We start from the raw sequence: 15,893 nt of genomic DNA on the forward strand, positions 1-15,893 counted from the left end.
GTTGGTAGCTTTTTATTTGAACATACCATTGTTTTTCAATTACAACCATCAACTGCATTCTGTTCACCGATACCAGTGTAGATCTTTCCACATAAAGTTCTGTCTATTAAAATAGTAAATTTGCTGCCACGCTTTTCCTTTAAGCATTCTGTGCTGTGTTCTGTTCAGTGTCAGTGTCTTTAGTTCTGATTTTTCTATTTTGTCCCTCTCCTTTTCCTTGACTTGTTAGTCTGATCCAACCTCTTCTACCTCATCCGATGATTATCAATATGTTATGGAAGCTAAACTACAAGAAATGATCTCCATACGTAGGAAGGTAGTCCTACTGGACTTTACTTTCTATTGCTAAATAGAATCCATCTAAGTTTTTCTTTTCATTTATTAAAATTATGTTACTTTTATTTATTGATAATCGACCATCTGTGCAGTTCAGTGCTTCAGGAGCTTAAGATTGGACAATGGCAGGTTTGTGTTCAAACCATGCACAGTCTGCATGTTACATTTGGCTGATTTCATTGCTCATAAATAACTCCAATGTTTTGCTGATGCTTGGATGTAACAGGCCTTTGTAGCTGACACATTTCAAGCAATGCTGTTCAGCTGCCTGTTTAACGAAAGTTTATTTTTGAAAACTACATTTGCGGTTGGTAGTAGCTTGCTTTACATTTTATTTCAGTTTATTTAGAGGAAATGTGTTCATCAAGTCTTACATGTCAGGTGCATTTTTCATATTTCTTAACAGGCTGAAGAGAGACATGGAAATATTGAAGAACGTATGAGACATCTGGAAGGTCAACTTGAAGAGAAAAATCAAGAACTTCAAAGAGTATGTCTATTAAGCACCTCTACCTCAATGATCAGTTTATGGATTTATATTCTACATACAAAAAAATGAACGTCTTTCGTGGTCATGGGTTGTATTGAAAAAGTTATGGATATGCCGTTTGCACTTCAAAGAAATTAAGTTTCTAACAATTTAATCAAAATCAATATAAAATTAAATCCATTTTTAAAACTACAGAAAATGTAGAAATAAACCCAGAGACTTATTTAATGATTTTATGTCGAATTTATTTTTTTTTTTCTTGCATGTAAGGCTAGGCAAAGAGAGAAAATGAATGAGGAGCACAACAAAAGGTTATCCGACACCGTGGACAGACTTCTGACTGAGTCCAATGAACGCTTACAGCTACACTTAAAGGAGAGAATGGCTGCTCTAGAGGAGAAGGTAACATGGCAGTAGAGTGGAATCACGTGAACATTTCACTGCGTTCTTGTGCTCACGTTTGTTTTATACCAGCTGGGGTCATTACATTGATCGGATGATTCATTGACTTTCCTTAATTAAAAAAAAGGATGTTCTTAGAAGAGAATGAACAGCTTCTGTAAAAATGTATAAAATCAATTTTTATTTATTTTAATTTTTTATTTCTTTTTTATAAGATCGATTTTTAAATGAATAAAAATTATTTATAGTATATAAATTTTGCATATTAATATGATCATCTGAGACAATTGTGTTAAATGTGCTGCATTTTTGTGTTAAAAATATTTCATTTGTCCTTCGGTATGCAAGGAAGAAGAGTGATAAGACAAAAATAAATATGTTGGGGGTGTGCAAGGAAGCTTGTTTTGAATTATTCAAATGTCTTAAGTAACTGAATCTATCACTGGTCTAAAAGCCAGACTGTGGGTGAGCTTAATGTCAATCTCGGTACAGAGTTTAGGCATGCAATCTATCTACCTACATTGTTTTTTTTAAAAGTGCTTCTGTACAGTCTGCAATTTCATTCACATTTACATATGTCTCATTGACAGCAGGCAGCTTTCAAACCAGCAAGAGTTATATGAGCTGGTTTCCAATTCCAAGGCATAAACAAAAGTAGAGGATAAAACCTAGGTGCACAAATCATTTTGGAAATTTAGATTGAATGCCAGCACTACTTAAGCTAGACATTTTCCCCTGCATCATCCAATAAACCAAAATTGAAAAAATAGGTTTTGATAAAATGTTAAAGTATTTTGATTAATTTACCCATTAGGGAGTCATAGGCATGACTTCTTCCCATTCAACTCCAAATTCATGGACTACTCCAATTACTACACTCTTGGTTTAACTTAACTCTGTAAACTTGAAAACCATACATGGTTTTAAATCACGCTTTGTAGTACTATAAGAACATTATAAAGCTTATAACAGTAATACTTTTATGGCAAGGATTTTTTAAAAATATCTATAATGCAACTTATGTTCACATGTTATGATGTGTCACATCAGTTTTTTAAATCACTAAACTTTTGCTTTATTTCTCTAAAAAATTAACTATCACAGAAATTGATAATTCTGCATTTGAAATAGAATTCCAGAAATTGAACATTTAAAAAATAAACTGGGAGGAGTGGGGGAAAGGTGGAAAAATGGGAGATATCTGTAATACTATTAATAAAAAAATATTAAAAATAAATAAATAAATAAAAATATGATATTATCTTTGCTTGTTTTTTCAGATAATAAAAATAATCTGAATTCTTTATCAACAATACTTCTGGACAATATTGATCTTTTTCTTATTTGAAGAGTAACCTAATTATTTCACATTTTACAGTGACTGAGAGGATGCACACAGAAATATAAAGATAATATTCAGTCCATTTGTCAATTCAAATGTTACAAACAAAGTATCCAATTTAAAGTTGTATTTCTCAAAATGTTAAGGTGTAATGTTTAAAGGTTCCATTGAAACTTGGTTTTCAAAGAAATCAATAAATAAATGCAGAAAAAATTGATGAAGAAGGTTCTTGAGTGATAAAAATAGTTTATATATTTAATTATTTTCTGTTTAGTTTGTTTTATTTTTGTTTTTCTTTCCTCTTCTGTAGAATGTTTTAATTCAAGAATCAGAAACTTTCAGAAAGAATCTAGAAGAATCTCTACATGATAAGGTATTACGGAAACTTACATTTTGCCTATTTTTCTATTTCATATTGGTGAATGTTTTATAAAATAAATTTCAACAGAAATAATTTTAAGATGCCTTCTTTTTAAAACAATTTTAAATTTTATATTATACATATGAGATTACATATATTGGGAGAGCTTGATGAATTTTTACAAACTAAACACACTAAAAATCATCATTCTGGAAGCCCCCCACTCATTAACATATAATCACTACTCAAATACTAAAGGGTAATCACTATCTTGACTTCTTAAAGAAAAAAATTAACTTTTCGGTCTCACAGTCAGTGTGTACACAATCTCTGAAAAGATAGATCTACTAGAACAGTATAATATGATGCTTAGAATATAACATCAGATTCTCTTTGAAGTAGTCGAGAATGTCTGCATGGAGAGAGATGACATTTCTTTAGGCTCTAGAAGGCAGATATATTCTTATATAAAGAAGGGTAGGATAGAGAAGAGAGCCTATGTAATAGCATAGAGAAAACAAAGATGGTTGATTTGCTGTATCATCAGAAGTTTGCTGAGACTGGTATGTGTGTAAAAATAACTAGATTTTGACCAGATTGTAAATTTTGGACTTGATCCTGTTATGCAGTATTATGTTATTCAAAACTCTGTGTGTTCCTGGCAAGATATCCAGAACCTACTCCCTCACCACCACCCTACCCCAGCCTTGTAGCATCAGCAATCTGCCTAAGCAGCCAGCAGTACTAATCACTCCATGCTTCCCATCCTTGTTCATGTCAATTGCCAGAAGAAGCAAATTCATGTCATACTTCATTTCTGAATATCATCTCATACAGCCAAGCATATTTCCTAATCTAACCATATTTCCTATAACTCCTGAAATTTCTACTCAATTCTCTATAATGCATTATCAGCAAAATCCCCTGTGTACACAGCCTCTTCTCTCCATGTTTCTCTTCATCATTCTGATCTCTTAAATTTGAAGTTCATAGGACTGTCCTTGGATTTCTTCTCTATGCTTAGTCCCTGGTGAACTCATATGATTTCATGGGTTTAAATACTATCTATAAATTGAGTACTTCAAAATTTACATCTCCTACTGGGTTCCCTATCCCGAGGGAGTTCATATATGCAATAATCTACGTTTTTTTTAAAAGGAGTCTACTTAATATCTTATTTAGACACATAAACAACTTAAACCCTTGCATCACCACTTAATCTCACCATCACTGTCAGCAATCTTCTCAGTAAATCTTTCTCTTAGTCACTCAGGTTAAAAGCCTTGGAGTATTCTTAACCACATTCAGTCTAATAGAAAATTCTATACTATTTTCAAAATATGACCAAATTCCAGCCATACCCTCCGTACCGCCATTGTTGTCCAAGCCATGATTCTCCCGCCTGTTTTTGGAAGAACACTAATAAGTGCATGTCTTCCTTTCCTCCCAACCAATTCAAGTTCAGTTTCCAGCCATCAGAATGGCCATGCTACTTCTCTACTCAAAAATCCTCTGGTAATTTCCTATCTCACTCAGCGGAAAGCCAAAGGCTCTAATGGTTTACAAGGCCATTCAGGACTCCTCTTCTCAAACCTTGTAATCCTACTTTCTAAATTTATCGCATGTCTGCCTTTGTTGTTAACCTCCCCAATCCAGCCCCACTGGCCTCTTTGCTCGCTACATATACTCCCACCAAGGGGCATTTGTACTTGCTGTTCCTTTTCTCTGCCATATCTTTTCATATAAGATATTCCAGTTTTCATAACTACCTCCCTTTCTTTAGTTCTTTACTCAAATATCACTTTATTGAAGAGCCCTTCCATGTTCCTCCTGTTTTCTCCTTCCTACCAACATCCTTAAGACCATAGTTGTTTATTGTGTTTTCTGCCAAATTATAAATTACATGAGAGCAGGAAATTTGTTAGTTTATTACTGTATCTTAGGTGCCTAGACACAAGAGGTTCTTAATGCATAATAGGGGAAATAACAAACAAATTAATTAACAAATATAAAAAGCAATTGTTTAATTTTTTTAAAGTATTGATCTAATCATACATCATTTTTTAAGTGATATATCTAACAGAAGAATATGTGGGGAAAAGATTGAAGGGAGCATCACCTTTGTGGAAGCTGGTAAAATATTCATAAAAGAGATAAAAAGGATGTAGGGTAGAACGGTGGTAGTAAGAATGAAAATAATAGATATGAGAAACTTTACAAAGTTCACATTGACAAAAAAATAGTGAAATGAGAAAAGAAGTATGAGTCAAGTAAAATGGCAAACACATGACACCTAGAGAGGGAAAAAACAGCAATAGAAAATCCAGAAGGACACATTTAAACATCTATATAATAAAAGCCCAAGCGACCTTTATGGTGGAACAACCAGAACGACTGGTTGCTATGATCACACTGGCCACCAGGGGACAGACGCTGAATGCAGGAGCTGCCCCCTGATGGTCAGTGTGCTCCCACAGAGGGAGCACTGCTCAGCCAGAAGCCAGGCTCAAGGTTGGCGAGTGCACCTGCAGTGGTGGGAGCCTCTCCCGCCTCCATGGCAGCACTAAGGAGCAGCAAGCTTAACGTTAAGGAGCAATGAACACACAGGCAGTAAGGAGCAAGAGGTCCTGGACTGTGAGTGGGCACAGGCCAAGCTGAGGGACACCCCCCCTCCAGTGCACAAATTTCATGCACAGGGCCTCTAGTTCATATTATAAAAATTATAATTATGAAAACAAAATTAAGTGCTTACATGAGCACTTAAATGCTATAAGACAACTTTTGATAAATTTTTAGACTGAAATTGATAATGCCAATCTGAGAAAATTATCAGTTGCACAAATAATTGTACTGTTATCAAACTGATAATTTAACTCATATTAGATGATTATTTTTTTCCTCATTCTTTTAATTCAACCTTCTTTCTCCTTCACCTCTATATCTTTCTACTCTTATGGAATAATAGAAATCCTTCACTGACTGCATAAATAGGACCTTTTCTTATTTTTTAAACCAGCTATGGTTTTGACTCTGTATTTTTAAGTGATGTAAACATAGCTGGTCACAACCTTAGTATTCCTGGGGTTTTTTTAAATTAAAAATTAATGAATTCCAGTAACTATAGATAGTGTTTTGTTGATTTCTGCCATTCACATTTTCATTACAAGGGGAAAAAATCAGGCATGCTTTACTTTCATGATGAATAAGTTTTAATAAAATTATATCCATCAGTTTTTTCATTTTTTAAAAACCCACTAAACTTGGTGGCTGGCTTGGTTTATCATAATTGAGTCTTGGTATTATTGGTATTTGTATATCATTTAAGTAACACTTCTTTGATTTTTAGGAAAGATTAGCAGAAGAAATTGAAAAGCTGAGATCTGAACTTGACCAATTGAAAATCAGAACTGGCTCTTTAATTGAACCCACAATATCAAGGTAACATTAAATTAAAAGCTTATCTGCAGTTGACTAAAAACCAACATGAATCTCCTTATGGTTAATATCTCCTCAAATAAAATAGACAAATACATGTGTCTCCTATTGCCTAGCCATTGCCTTATTTGACTCCTCACCAATTTAGTTTCTACATTCCAAAATAATTGTATAATTTAGAAATCCTTTCTGCAGATTTATAATAAAAGTTGAAATCACTATCTTTCATATTCTGCATTTATTATATAGATATAAGATGTAAAAAGAATATTAAATGAAGAAATGAACTGTATGGTAGATTACATCTCATTCCAGGAAGAAGTATCAGCTCTTTTCTCTACATGCAGAAATATTTTCAATGCTAATGTTATTGAAGAAATATCATTGATTGTGGTCATTCACATTTAAAGAGCATATAACTATTTTGGTAAAGTAATTGCAAATAAAGAGGAAAAGCAAAATTATATTTGCTAAAGAATTCAAGTTAATTTAGCTTTACTTATCTACTTTGACTCAATACCTAATCTTTAAAAAAGAAGCAACGAGACAATTGTTTCTCTCTAGATAGACTTCAATAATTCACATAAAAGTTTATTTTTTGCTTAGAGACTTTTATTTAAATTCTATTAGAAACCCTAGAAGGGCTCACTCATTTAATCATTTATTTATTAAGCAATACAGTGACATCAGCTATCTGAAACTTTTGACACCACAGATTTCTAGATGTTCATGTTTCATGGTCATACGTTTATATTAAGAATATTAGTTTCATGAGGGCTGAAGCTAATATTCTTAATATTTTCTCTCTAATAACTACAATCTCAGAACCTTAAATAAACTGCCATATAGTGTGCTTTCAATCAATATTGTTGAATGAATTAATATCTGGTAAAGGATTTTTCAGATGTTCAGATGACTAATCCAAATTTTAAAAAAAATAATTCTAAAGGAGATTATATTTGTCAGTATAGGTACTAATGAAACATTCAGTATTTTGAGTATTTCTCAAACTCATTTCTGTAGACATAAATACACCTAAATACATCCAAATTTTTTAAAACGGATAGGCCTTTAATTTTGAAAATCATGCTTATTTTAAAGAAAGTATTCTGACTCTGAATCAAATTAATTCAGTTCCATGTGTTCATATGGTGATGATTATTATGATGATGGAGAAGAAAAAAAAAGAGCTGATAAATAGAAAAGGTGTAAATACAGAGAATGAACATTATTAATTTAACAAATTAAATGTATTTTAATAGGATCCAATGGGCATTTCATTGTCTTTTTCCCTTTCAATCTTAGGAATGCAGAGTTCTAGAGGTGTTGTCTAAAAGTTCATGCTGCAGTGAATCATCATGGGCCACCTAACAATGTGACATTTATTCACAATTACAGAACAACACAGTACAACTTTCCTCTGTGCTGCAGACTGTAGTAGAAATAACACTACAGCAAGCATTCTTAGCTTCAGATATACAATTACTAGCTGTTTGATTTTGAAAAACCCATTTCCTTACAAAGGTTCTAATTTTGTATATATTTTGCATGAGTTATATATAAAATACTGTTTTTCTGACCATCTCACAAGCTTACATTCCAGATAAAATGAGAGGTAATCAAAGGGGTTTTGTGAACAGTAAATCACACCAAAATTATAAAGTATTATAGGAATTATTAAGGTAAGCTGATGGAATTTATAGTAAGTTACAGTATAATCAAATATTTATTAAATAGCAATTATTTGTTGGACAGCCATGCTTTTGAGTGCATGTAATTAAGAAAGAAACAATGAAGAAAACAGATGGTGCATGATAGCTTCATCAACTTGTGTTTGATTTTCCAGTTGAGGAGGTAGGAAGAGATGAGCTAAAGTTAGTGATTATCTATCTACACTAATAAAAGACAAACATGCAAATTGACCGTACCTTTGCTAAATGTTAAGCCATGTCCACAAGCCAATCAGAGTGACTATATGCAAATTAGCTCAACCAGATGGCGGCCGGCAGCCACAGAGCTGGAGCAAGCAGGAGGCTTGGTTGCTCCAGTGATGGAGGAAGCAAAGCTTCCTGCCTGCCGCGGCCAGCTCTGAGCTCCACTCAAGGCAACAAAGTTTCAATCATAGAAGATAAATAAACCAGATACCTGCTTTCAGCTGGCCATGGCCACAGAGCTGGAGTGAGCAGGAGGCTTGGGTTGCCCCTGGTGATGGAGGAAGCCAAGCTTTCTGCCTGCCCTGGCAGGCTCTGAGCTCCACTCAAGGCTACAAAGTTTCAATTATAGAAGGTAAATAAATCCCAGAATAAAAAAAAAAAAGGAGAGGCTGGAAGCTTACATTACTGGGGGGCTTGGCCAGCCTGAAAACAGCCCTCAGACCCTCACTCAGACTGGCCAGGCACCCCAGTGGGGACCCCCACCCTGGAGGGGGTGTGGACAGGTGAAAACAGCCATCAGCCCCTCACCCAAGCTGACCAAACCTCCATGGGGTGAAGGTCCCCACTTGGGAGGGCTTGACCAGCCTTCAAACAGCCATCAGCCCTCACCCAGGCTGGCCAGGCACCCCAGTGGGACCCCCACCCTGAAGGGGGTGTGACCAGCCTGCAAACAGCCATCAGCCCCTCACCCAGGCTGGCCAGGCACCCCAGCGGGACCCGCCACCCTGATCCAGGACACCCTTCAGGGCAAACCAGCCAGCCCCCACCCATTCACCAGGCCTCTATCCTATATAATAAAAGGGTAATAAGCAAATTGACCCTAACAGCAGAACGACTGGGAATGACTGGTCACTATGACACACACTGACCACTAGGGGGCAGATGCTCAATGCAGGAGCTATCCCCTGATGGTCAGTGCAATCCCACAGGGGGAGCTCTGCTCAGCCACAAGCCAGGCTGATGGCTGCCAGCACAGCGGTGGTGGCGGGAGCCTCTCCCGCCTCCTCAGCAGTGCTAAGGATGTCCGACTGCAGCTTAGGTCTCCTCCTTGCTGGTAAGTGGACATCCCCCTAGTGCTGCCGGGCTGCCAGAGGGAAGTCTGACTGCCAGCTTAGGCCCAATCCCCTGGGAAGCAGGCATAAGCCAGCAAGTGGACATCCTCCTAGGGGTCCCACACTGCAAGAGGGCATAGGCCGGGCTGAGGGACCTCACCCCCGGGTGCACAAATTTTTGTGCACTGGGCCTCTAGTATATATATAAAAGCCTAAGCGACCTTTGCAACCAAAAGACCAGAAAACTGGAACCACTGGTCAACCAGTCGCTATGACGCACACTAACCACCAAGGGATAGACACTCAATGCAGGAGCTGCCCCCTGGTGGTCAGTGTGGTCCCACAGCCAACCTCCTACAGCCTCACCCCCACCCTGGCTGGCCAGCCTCTTGAGGCCCCTCCCCCCTGCCTGGCCAGCCCCCAATAGGCATCAATTGCCGGCCAGGCCAACGGACCCCACCTGTACACCAATTCGTTAACCAGGCCTCTAGTCAGTAACTAATATCCTCTACTAGTATCTCATCTGAGAAGAAAGTAAAATAAGTAGCAGAGTGTCTGGAGACAACCTGATTTGGCTGAACTCTGAAGAAAGGGTAAGATGTGGATAATTAGGACAATAGAGGACATTCTAGAAGCAGATGAATGGATTACTGGTTTACTCTAAGAAAATTCATATTTGATTTATCTATGGACATTCTTTTGTGAGATAATGTGCAAGAGTCACAGGAGACTCCAGAGTGAAAAAAACACGAGGGTTCCTTGTCTACATGAATTGGTGACTGTAGATGCACTTGTTTTTTTAAATATATTTTATTGATGTTTTTACAGAGAGGAAGGGAGAGGGATAGAGAGTTAGAAACATCAATGAGAGGGAGACAGCCATCAGCTGCCTCCAGCACACCCCATACTGGGAATATGCCCACAACCAAGGTACATGCCCTTGACCGGAATCGAACCTGGGACCCTTCAGTCCACAGGCCGACGCTCTATCCACTGAGCCAAACCGGTTAGGGCGATGCACTTTTAACTTAAACCTCCTAGTATGTCTCAAAATAATGTACAGCACATGATTAAAATTTTAAATATATAGAAATATTACCTTTGTTAGAGAACTAGCTCACAGAATGAATAAAAGGAAAGAGGTGAGCAGTAAGCTTCTTTTTTTAAAAAAAAAAAATATATATTTTATTGATTTTTTACAGAGAGGAAGGGAGAGAGATAGAGAGTTAGAAACATCGATGAGAGAGAAACATCGATCAGCCACCTCCTGCACATCTCCTACTGGGGATGTTCCCACAACCCAGGTACATGCCCTTGACCGGAATCGAACCTGGGACCCTTCAGTCTGCAGGCGGATGCTCTATCCACTGAGCCAAACCGGTTTCAGCAGCAGTAAGCTTCTTAGATCAAGTGTAAGCAATGGGCTCTTCTATGATTGCTGTTGTCTCAGGCCTCAGGTTATTTCAAGGTCAATTAAACATTTTTTATTTACCAGACACTGTGGTATTACAGATACAGTGATGATGGTGGTGAAGAGGACACGTTCCAGATGGAAAATAGAGGAATAATGGTTTGAGGGCCATTTTAATGGAAGGAATGTGAGGAGTTAAAATAGCATATGACAATGGGATTTTAAACTGAGACTTTAAGAACGCTAACCATGTAAATGTGTGACGGGACTGTTTTCAAAGGCTCAGAGACAAAAGAAAGCGTGAGTTGTTGAGGGAATTGAAAGTCAGTACAGCTAGATGGAGAAATACAGACAGTAGTTAGAAGTGAAGCTGGAAATTAATTGTAGAGGGCCTTTTCAGGACACTGAAGATGTTTAAGCTGGTTGTCAGTGGGACCAGATCTGTGTTTTGTTTTATGTTTTTAAAAAATGACCTAGAGTTGAGAGATAAAACAACAAAAAATACTCCTAGGATGCTATCATAATTTTAGAAAATCCACTCCAATGCCCAAAGAGGCAGTACCCTAAGTACCACAGGCAAAAGGCACATAGAATGTTCTGAGCTGGTTTGGAATGTATTATAATCAATTTCATTCATTATCTTACCAGACATTTATTAGGTACTTAATAAATCCTTGAGCATACAATGGTGATGAAAATATATTTGTCTGTCAAACAGATAAATACTAAGATTTGTACCATTTACAACCATGGCCTCCTCGGTTAGTTTTTTATATATGATTAATCCACATAAAAAATATAACTTGCTTAAGTCTCACATTAACAGCTGTAAAAAACAATCTCTGTCCTCTCTTTTGGGGATGATTCCTTAATTCATTTGCTTTAATGTCCTATTTGGCAAAACAAGGGCTTGCATCAGCCTGGTCAATATCTTCTAATGTTATAAACCCTCAGACTTCACCTAACCTCTTTCATCTAATCTGGCCAAATATTTGGCAATGCTCCATTCACAAAGACACCTAGGGGCAAAAACATAGATCAGCAAGAGTCCCAAGTTCCAGAGTAAACAGAGCTTTAAGTATATTTGCTACTGATAATAAATCATTTTGTAGGACAGCATGTTGCCACTGTTATCATTATTATTATAGTAATACACTGAATTTGCTGTAAATCTCCATATAAATAATGTTCACGGAGAAACTTTTACTGCACTTTAATTAGAATGTACTTCATTATCATGCTTATTGAAGAACAGTGTGCCAATATTTTCCAATTGGAATGTTCCAACTGTTTCATCTGTAAGTAGATTTCCAAATCAGATGTGATCATCAAAACATATTTTTTTTAATTTAAATGAATGTCTTATTAAAAGCTAAAAAAATTATTTGGGTGGTATATCCTATTTTATTACAAAATAACTTTAACCTTGGGTCAATCTGATTTTAAGCATTTTTTTGTTGATTTTTCTAAGTTGAAAAATAGAATATTAAAAAACAGAGAATTCTGGGACCCCAAAAGTTTACTTTTTTTCTGTTATATTAATGAGAAATGCTTAAAACAAATACAGTAACAAATAGCATATATTGGGATAGCCACTAACCAGCTCAAACTAAATATAGAATTGCCAGAATTTAAGCCTCAGGATTTTGGCTGGCGATCTTAACATGTTTTGTTGTCCCACGACATTTGAAAATAATAATTAATGAACAGAAAGGCTTTTTATATTCTAAAAAGAGAAAATGCAGTCGACCTTCAGGAAGGAACCTGTGGCCAGAATTTCTGGCATACGCCTCTGGAGTGACCTCAGAGGGTCAGGACAATTCATCAGTTTTCTTTCTTGAAGTTTATTTCCTTGAGGCTTTATTGCCAATTAAGAAGTGGATAGTGATTTGCTGATAAGTTTAACTTTGGCGATTGGCTATATTTCATATTTTTCATTTCTTCCAGGACTCACCTGGACCCCTCAGCTGAGTTGCGCTATTCCGTTGGATCCCTCGTGGACAGCCAGTCTGACTACAGAACCACTAAAGTAATAAGAAGGCCACGGAGAGGCCGCATGGGCGTGAGAAGAGATGAGCCAAAGGTTAAACTTTTTATTTCAAGTCTCTGATGGTTTTGAGTAAATATGCTATTGCATTTTGGACAGAATTTTAATCCTGAGAAGATTTAAAATGCTAACATTTTTATTAGTGTGACATATGCCATGCTTTAAAAACAATAACAAACCTGAAACCCCTACTGTATGCTAGAAGTTCAACCAAGAATTTCCCTGTATTTATCCACATAATTTTATGAATTGGGTACTATTTTTATGCTAACTTAAGATATAAAAATATTGAAGTTCAGAAATTTTGTGTTCAATTACACAGCCAGCAAAGTAATAGAATCAAAACATGAGCTTATGTTTGCATCATTTTAAATTCCGTGCTTCTATCCATTATGCTATTTTGCCAAACAAATGTCTTTTTTGTTTGCTTGGGCACCTAAGCACTGGCATTCATACTGTTGATTAAAATTAATTAAATATTTTAATTGTAATTACGACTTTAAAAACACTTTGAGGAAAATGTACACAGAGTATTGAAGGTGTTTGGAGAGAATTGTCCATGATCAACTGCAGTGCCAGCCTTGCATTCACTCAATAACTTCAACTTCGTAAGCTATGCGTGTTCAGTAAGTATGTAGTTGCATTTGATAGAGAACATAATTCCTTTGTGCCCTAAGTATATTTGTTCTCCCCAACCCCTTGTATGTGTCCAAAATACTACATAATCTGCTTGTCTTTATTTGTACAAACCCTTTCTTTCCTTTTCTTTTTGAACACTTGGTTTTTTAATTGGTACCTATGTGTCATGTACAAATTCATCCCTCATAAAAGGCAATCAGTATCTGTTGAATGGATAGATAAATAAACAAATGACAAATAAATTAAGTTCATCTTAGTTCTTTTCTCATTTTAATGAAAAAATAAATTAATAATACTCAGTGCCAAAACAATTTGTGAAATAAAAGCTAACTCAGGTTTTCAAATCTTAAATAAATGCTCAAGGCAATATCATTGTATCATCACAAAGATTGAAAAAAAATTAAAACAGCAGTTTTACTAGAACCTCAGTTTTACTCCCAAACCTCTCATACTTTGAGATTACAGCTTCGAAAACACTGGTCTCTTGGTTACTCAGGACTTTCAGTCACATGAGGTTTTATTATATCAGTTAAAACGTTGGTATGCCTTGGGCTTTAAAAAAAAACATAATCAGGCATTTGAGTAGAGCAGAGCAGTGGAAATGAAATGAAATTACTTTGCAATATTTTTAATAATACTTATTTCAATTTATGTAAATGACTGTTGGGGAGAGAATTCATGTATAATTTTCTGTGTAATAATATTAGTATTCTGAGTCTGTAATACAAAAGTGTAGATAAGATGAATTAGTACAAGAAATGGGAATGCTTGAGTACAAGTCAGTAGAAAGGGTTAATTTGTAAAAAAGGAGAAATGTTACAAACACAAATGCTTTAAAGTAATTCCTACCTCAGTTTGGGGTTGAGCTAGATATCATGGGAAGTTTTACATTTATTATTTTTATTTCTATTAAAATGTTGATACTTATGCGGACACTACTTCCCATAACATAAAATGCCAACGAGTTATTTTATTGAACCAATACATTGGAATGTTAATCATCAGTTCAGCTTTTGCCAAGTAATATGTAAAAGCATGTGTGCTTTTGTGTTGTTTTTCAGAATATTGCTTTGAAAGTGAATAATGTTATCAATACTATAATTGTGCACCATTCAGGTGAAATCTCTCGGAGATCATGAGTGGAATAGAACTCAGCAAATCGGAGTGCTAAGCAGCCATCCTTTTGAAAGTGACACAGAAATATCTGATATTGACGATGACGACAGAGAAACGATTTTTAGCTCCATGGATCTTCTCTCTCCAAGTGGTCATTCTGATGCCCAGACTCTAGCTATGATGCTTCAGGAACAATTGGATGCTATCAACAAAGAAATCAGGTGAGTTCCGTTATTCTGGTGGTGATAACTAGAAGACCTGGACATTAAAAATATGATCATCATATCAAAATCATTGGCATTGACTGGGAGGGTATTGGAATTGCAGAATTTCATACTTCACTCCACATCTACTGATTCAGAATGGCATTTTCACACCATCCCCTGGATGTCTGTATATATCCTATATGAAATTAGGGCAGCTTTTGTAAGGAACATACATAAAACATATAGACATGATATGAGGAGGATATGAAAGAATGAGGTAAAGTTTAAATCTTCTACAATGAATTTTAAAGCACTTTTTAAATTTAAATTTACTATTTAAATGGTATTGGTGGTGATAAGATACATTATCAAGGTACAGCTAGCACTGCTGTAAAGCTACTAACTAGCGTGCAAATTCATGTGCAGCCAGCTCCTTAAAAGTATTTAGACATTGGTGTGAAATTAACCATTACTGAATTATTTCAAAATAGGTACTTAAAAAGGTATCTAGGTAATGGATGATTTTAAAAGAGTAGAATAGAAATTGTACAACTTAACATTCAAATATTGAGAAATATCACTATGACCATTTAAATTTTAAGTTATGTGTTTTCTTGAATTCTGATGACATCCATGGTCTGTTTCTATTATTCCTTTGATTAATCCAAGTGAAGAACCTTATTGTGTCAGGTGGATTTGTTTTCCTTCAAACTAGGAAACTATTCTTTATTTTTTTTTCAACGGATGAGCAATTTTTACTATTTTGAACAATGCCTTTATTGGTTCTTTCTACACTAGCTTTAATCTGTTGACCTCCTACTTTGATTCAAATTACCTCGTTTGCCACTATCATCAACACATTGTACATTATAGTAGTTTCTCACCTGGATGACAATCATAGTTTTACCTGGTTTCTTTGTAGTATTTGGATTTCCAAGCTAGTTCAAACTGACACTGCAGCCAGAGCAGACTTTTAAAACCCAAATGTGCTTATGTATTTTCCTTGTTAATTAAGCCCTTCAGTTTCTCTTAAGATAAAGATCAGAATTCTTTGATGGTATGCAATGCCCCATCTACTTCAGCATTCTCTTGCCTTCACCTGTTCTAGTCCATGTTCCATTA

The 15,893-nt window shown here is 35.9% G+C and overlaps 1 protein-coding gene across 5 annotated transcripts in view; it reads left to right on the forward strand.

The window, feature by feature from the left end:
- PPFIA2 (PTPRF interacting protein alpha 2) overlaps positions 1–15,893 on the forward strand; it is a 176,050-nt gene that overhangs the window by 77,867 nt on the left and 82,290 nt on the right. For all 5 annotated transcript variants that reach the window (XM_036300686.1, XM_036300690.1, XM_036300688.1 and 2 more), the window contains exons 8-13: positions 743–826; positions 1,097–1,228; positions 2,881–2,943; positions 6,278–6,369; positions 12,711–12,846; positions 14,566–14,786. In XM_036300686.1, the coding sequence (XP_036156579.1) occupies positions 743–826; positions 1,097–1,228; positions 2,881–2,943; positions 6,278–6,369; positions 12,711–12,846; positions 14,566–14,786 (728 nt within the window). The remainder of the gene's footprint in view (positions 1–742; positions 827–1,096; positions 1,229–2,880; positions 2,944–6,277; positions 6,370–12,710; positions 12,847–14,565; positions 14,787–15,893) is intronic.

This window comes from Myotis myotis, unplaced genomic scaffold (genome assembly GCF_014108235.1).
Source record: "Myotis myotis isolate mMyoMyo1 unplaced genomic scaffold, mMyoMyo1.p scaffold_m19_p_3, whole genome shotgun sequence".
Classification (NCBI taxonomy): domain Eukaryota; kingdom Metazoa; phylum Chordata; class Mammalia; order Chiroptera; family Vespertilionidae; genus Myotis; species Myotis myotis.